At 32.3% G+C, this 6,413-nt stretch overlaps 1 protein-coding gene across 1 annotated transcript; it reads left to right on the forward strand.

Annotated features, from left to right (window-relative positions):
• The first annotated feature begins 3,861 nt into the window (after nt 1-3,861).
• On the forward strand, nt 3,862-5,122 carry LOC118059296 (uncharacterized). Its single transcript, XM_035072134.2, has one exon. The coding sequence runs from the start codon at nt 3,932-3,934 to the stop codon at nt 4,868-4,870; it is 939 nt and encodes a 312-aa protein (XP_034928025.1). The 5' UTR covers nt 3,862-3,931; the 3' UTR covers nt 4,871-5,122.
• Nucleotides 5,123-6,413: the final 1,291 nt, after the last annotated feature.

The following is a 6,413-nucleotide window of genomic DNA, read 5'->3' on the forward strand; positions in this document are numbered from 1 at the left end:
CCAATGGATTCATCGATAGAAATTTTACATCAATGAGATTGTTTATGGTACATGATCTATTACCGACAGGTATTCCATTGTTGATCCATTAGTGATATTTATCAATTAATTGATCGACATAAAAATGATCACCAAATATTTTTTTGGGGCAAATATTTTTTCAATGTTTTGTTTTGTAAGTAACTGCTTCACCGACTAAATTACCAACGAACCTGATGTCCCCGACGAGAAACTCGTCGATGAAAGGTTTCCATCAAAGAGTCTATTGGTGATTTATATATCGATGAAAATGCAACTTAATCACTAATGGAATATTCAGTCAATGAAAATCATTTTTTTATATGAGTTAACCTGCAAATTTCACGATCCAGAGTATGAGACTATGACAATCCCATGAAATCCAAACCAAAAAAAAAAAAAAATGGGAGTCAAATTCTCATCAACAAAATATTTAAGGTAAAAAAAAATTCAAGTAAAAAAAGATGAAACAAAATTGACTCGAGTATACTTAAATTGGTAGTCTACGCTACTCCACATGCCAAACCAAATTGTTTTTAAAATAGAAAAAACAATGCATAGAAGATGGTAAGCAAGGTTGTCAAAATCACGTTTTGACTCGTAAAATCGTACGATTTTACGAGTCAAAACATGCATTACGGATTGAATCACTTGGAAAAATAAAAAATGGGTAAAATCGGGTTGAAATCGGGTGAAATCGCAAAAATTGGATGAAATCACGCAAAATCACGATATCAGGACCGATTGTGCGATTTCACCAAAATGAGGCGCTGAAAGTTCCCCCCCCCATGTCCACCTGTCAGACGCCTATTGGAATTTGCTTTTCCCTTCACGTGACTGCCTTCAGTCTTCAGTCTTCACTTCTTCAGTCTTTTCAGTCTTCAGGCCGAATTAACAAAATTAACAATTAACAAATACAGAACAAATCAAAATGCACAAATACAGAACAAATCCCTAATCAGCGACAACGATCTATTCTCCATCCTCCACAAAAGCGGCCAGCGACAGTGCTCACGGTCCGGTGACTCCAGTCTCCAGTCTTCACTCCTTCTCTTTCCTCAGTGCTCACGGTCGCAGCTTCTTTTTCTGGTTAACTTGATTTTAACCGCGACGAGCCAACAACGATCTCCTCAACAGCTCACGGCTTCGGGCTTCCTCTGCAGTCTTCATTAACAGCAGCACGCCGGCAACATTCTCCACTTCTCCTTTCTTTCCCATCTTCAACAGCAGTAGGCGACATCGGGCGGTTCAGCTCATCATCATCATCTTCACCAGCAGCCGCCGTTCAGCTCATCATCATCATCTTCAACAACAGCCGTTCAGCTCATCATCATCATCTTCAACAGCAGCAGGCGACACCGTAAGTGTTAATTGTTAGTAACTTAGTTAGTCTGTGACTCTGTGCCCTGTAATAGATTTGTAATACAATTTTAATAACGAATTTAGTATGTTGCCCTGTTAAGACTGGAGTCACCGAATACAATTTTAATAGCAATTTTTGTATGTTGCCCTGTGAAGACTGGAGTCACCGGACCTGTAATTGATTTTACCCGGTTATGTAATTTATATATGTATAATGTTGAATTGAATGGAATTGATCGGGTGAGAAAATTATTGAATTGAATGCCACAGTATATACTATATATGACTAAATTGTGCAAAATATTACTCGGTGAAAATTGGACTGAATTGATTGAATTGGGGTGGGAATTGATTGAATTGGGGTGAAAATTGGACTGAAAAAATTATTGAATTTGACTGAATTTAATGTCATTTCAGTATTATAGGACTGAATTAATTGGATGAATTGTTATGTATGAATTTTTATTTAAAGCATGAATTTTTTTTAATGTATTTTAAAATTCCTTACGATTTTACGATCCGTTTTTATGATCCGAGTTTGTGAACGGCTTTCCGTTTCATGTTAAAATTGCGATTTTAACAACCTTGATGGTAAGGTTTTAAATGAAGCGAGAAAGATTTGAAACTTGAGTTATTGACTTGAATGTATCTAATAAACCTAATTAATTTAATAATATTATAAAAAATTGACAATCAAACACAAAATTTATCAATAATAATTTACTATAAAAAATAAATCATTAATATCATACTCGAGAGAAAAAAAAATCCATTAGAGACTCATCGTTGCTTCTTCATAGACATTAGCCCATTATTAGAAATTAAGAGCTCACCAAGATGGTCACAATGTCACTATAAAAAGTTATATAATGACATCAAAATAAGTTTCACGCGTTTCTTAAACTACAACCCTAAAAACAAACCAACCAAGATATCAATAATATGAACATCAAAACCAGTCTATCATCGTGTGAAGTGTTGTCCAATCCGATAGCAGACAAATTATAGTACAAAAGCAAACTTTTCACTTCACAAACAAGTCTTCTTGCTATCTTATAGCAGGTTGATTCTTAGATTGATTATTTACCATGTACCAGCAACTTCGTTTGTAGCACTCACAAATGTCCTTGTTCCCTGTGCCCTTATGTATTTCATTTGATTTTGTGGTGTATCGTAGATCGTATGTGTTTTGTTCTAACTCACAAATTTAAAAATATACACATTCGTCCATGGAATTTTTGTTGCACTTAACTTGATGTAACTAGCTAGGCCTGTCATTCTCAAAAAAAAAAAAAAAAAAAAAAAAAGCAGCAGCAGCAGCTAAGTCTCGTGTTCTGTGATTATAAAAGCATTAATATTTATGCCAATCACAACAAATTGTTGTACAATGAAGCTTGACATCAGCTAATGATGAAGATTTTTGTGCAAGCAAGAGGGAGGAAATTATGCTTTAGGAAACTGCAAGGAAGCTGCAGCTTATTAGTTAACTTACTAAGGAACAAGTACTTGTGAAGTTGTTAACAGTTTGTTCTTTAAATTACAAGTAAAGGAGGATAAAAATAAATGATTAGCTCTGAAGTAAGGTTTTGGTGGGAGAATTCTAGAGTGATACTTTTACTTTCAATACCTTTTGCACAAATTTGCTCTTTGATATCGGGATAAATTAGTTTAAGACGACGGGGTAAATATTTTATATTTGATATTTGAAATCCAATGAAATATTCTATTTTTAAACAAATAGTTGGATTAGCTAGGGAACATGAGTTTCGTGGATAGTTTATTTTTTATTTTTTAGTTTCAATCCTTGTTAATTTCTTCTGTAATTTGCCATGAATATGTGGAGAAAATTCAAGATATTGTGTGCATAGAATATTTATATGAACATGTAAATCAAATAGAAATTGAGAAAATATATATTCGATAAAATCTATATGATTTCACATGATTTAATATCTATTTTTACAGAATATATAAATTTCTCTATAATAAGATACAAATATAGGTAATGATTTAAACAAAAATAAAATAAAATAAATAATAAAATTACCCCCGTCTTATACTCACTAAGCTCTAAACATACCTCAAAGAGAGCATATACCTCTTGCCACTACGTACATGGCTGACTTGGTTTCAGCACCATCCAATTTAAGTATAATTGAAAATTATTTTTTCGTAAATATCCTACTTTATAGTGTAAAGAGTATTGTTTTTTTTTTTTTAAATAATAAATCATATTATCTTTTGGTAAGATAATATATTAATTTTTATTTTATATATATATATATGTTGATAGTTTAGTTGTTTTTATGAAAACTAATAGAATTTGTTTGATAGATTTTTGGAATCGATTCTAAAAGTATCATAACACAGACTTACTAATTTGACAAGAAAACCTATAATTCTAAAATAAAAATAAAAAGATTAAAATCTAAATCGTCATATACTCCCAAAGCAAAGTACTATAAAAGAACTTGTATACTCCTCTACCTCCCCATTCAAAACAAATTGAACTTCCTGCACTCTCTCTTACACTCACATCACACACACAAAGATGGGCAGTTTTATAGGGCATGTCTTACCAGGCATGGCTTTCTTTATACTAGGTTTATGGCATCTCTTTAACCACATCAAACTTTATTCTCTACGACCAAACTCTTACATCTCCTCTCCATGGTTCCCCACCACAAAACTAAGGTATTTGGAGCTCTATCTGATCATGTTAGGGAGCTCCATTTCCATATCAATGGAGCTCTTCATCGGGCCACAAAAACATCATCCTTTTGATGTTGATGGTACGATACCATCAAACCATCTCCGAAACTTTGAACACTCCTTAATATCAATGTCTTTCTTCGTCTATGCAACGTTTGCTATACTTCTTGATAAAATTAGTGCTGAAGCTCAACGTGGTCTAACACACATTTTAGGAGCATTAGCCTTTGGCCAGCAGCTCCTCATGTTCCACCTCCACTCAACTGACCACAAGGGTCTTGAAGGTCAATACCATCTACTTCTACAAAATATTGTAGCCATTTCCTTGACCACCGCTCTTATGGGAATTGGCCTCCCTAAGAGTTTCTTGGTTAGCTTTGTTAGGTCTCTTTGTATATTGTTCCAAGGTGTATGGTTCGTAGTCATGGGATTTATGCTATGGACCCCAGGGTTGATTCCTAAGGGCTGCTCACTTTACAATGACGATGGTCACAAAATAGTGAGATGCACTAGCGAAGAGGCCTTGCATCGTGCCAAATCACTAGCGAATATTCAATTTGGTTGGTTTGTCATCGGAATCACCATTTTCGCTATAACCTTGTATATGGCCATGGTTGAAACATATAGCAAGAACGTCAAGTACTCATCATTGGCAGAGGAATTTGAAGAGATACATGAAGAGACCAGCGACGTTGAATCTCTGAAGAAAAACAAATTTGAGGACTCGAAGAGTTTGCTCGTGGAAAGAGGCTTTGCCCCTTTTGACATGGAAAGGTAGAAGATGTAAGAAATTAAATTGAAGTCGTAATCTTTTCCTTAATCCTTAATTAAAATCGACTGTATCTTTGTGGTATATATTTGGCTATTGAAAAAGTGTGCTGGTAGGGTCGAAATTGTATGGTTTGCAATAATGGATTATATATATATATTCTTTGGGGCTGGGTTCATCGCTGTGTTTGTCTGTACAAAAGCTAAACCCAGATGTTATATTTCCATTTCGTTGAAAAATGTTCATGTTATTTCATTTTAATGAGTCTTTGTGTTCGTTTTCTGTAATCCTTTAGTCGATCATTCATAATTCATTATTATTTTTCTTTTACGTTTGGTGATTAATATAACCTTAATTTCAAATAATTGATGATTTTTTGTTCTCACATGATTTTTTTTCATGTAATTTATTTACAAGAAATGATTTTATTGAAGTCATGTTAAATTGTAAGTCATGGAAAAAAAAAACATTTCTTTGCAGGAGATGCAACAAATTTCAGATCTAATAATTTTAGTATATCTTGGCTTAACCCTGGCTATTTTATAAAATAATATTAATTATATATTGAAATTTTAATTGATAACTAACTTAAAATACTAAATTAAATAGTATTAGAGTTTTGTTAAATGAATTTATTCCTTCATTGTTATGAAACCTGGAGGTTTTGGACCCATTTCATGAGATGGCTTGGTTACCAGGGTTATATGCTGAATTCAATTAACACTCTCTCGCAAGAATTGTAAGCTTTTCTGGACTATCATCTCTGTAATGGCACTGTTTTAATAATACATCTCATTGCTATAAAAAAAATAATTATAAATTTGAATCCTACCATTGTTTTCTTTTTAATTAGAATTAATTAATAACATCGGGTAGTATAAATTTGTACAAATTTTTAATTAAATTAATTAATATTATATAATAGCATGATTACATACAAGTTTCAAGTTTAAAAAATTTTAATTTTAAAAGATATATTATATTAATACTTTAAATTTTTAAGTTGAGAATGTTTGATGAAAACTCAAGTAAGAATACAAGATACATTATTTTTGATATTTTCTTGTTGCTTAATTCTTGATTGAATGTTCGATAATCTTATCCTAGGATTATGAAAAATAATTGATGAAGATAATACTAATCTAATCTAAAGTTATTGTAACAAACTGGAGTCAGAATTGTCCTCAATTCATAGATCTAATTCTGCCGGGTTGAGTTGCTGAGTTCAAGACTGTTTCTGCCACATATAAAGCCTCTCAAACCTTGATTTTTCTCCTCCTCTTTCTTGTAGGATACTTCCTCCTTCATCCTCTCTAATTTCTCCTTGAATACTATCTCAGGTTGCTGATCTAGATGGCGTTTCGTATTTTATTTTAAAAATGTTTTTGAAAAAGTTTTTTTTTTAATTATTTTAAATTTGCTGATGTCAAAAATAATTTTTAAAAATTAAAAAAATATTATTAATATAACTTTTTAAATAAAAAAATATTTTAAAAAACAAATATTCTTGGTTGCTGTTTCCGTTGTTTCTGATTTCTGGTCTACCTGACAC

The sequence above is a fragment of the Populus alba genome, chromosome 14 (genome assembly GCF_005239225.2).
Source record: "Populus alba chromosome 14, ASM523922v2, whole genome shotgun sequence".
Classification (NCBI taxonomy): Eukaryota; Viridiplantae; Streptophyta; class Magnoliopsida; order Malpighiales; family Salicaceae; genus Populus; species Populus alba.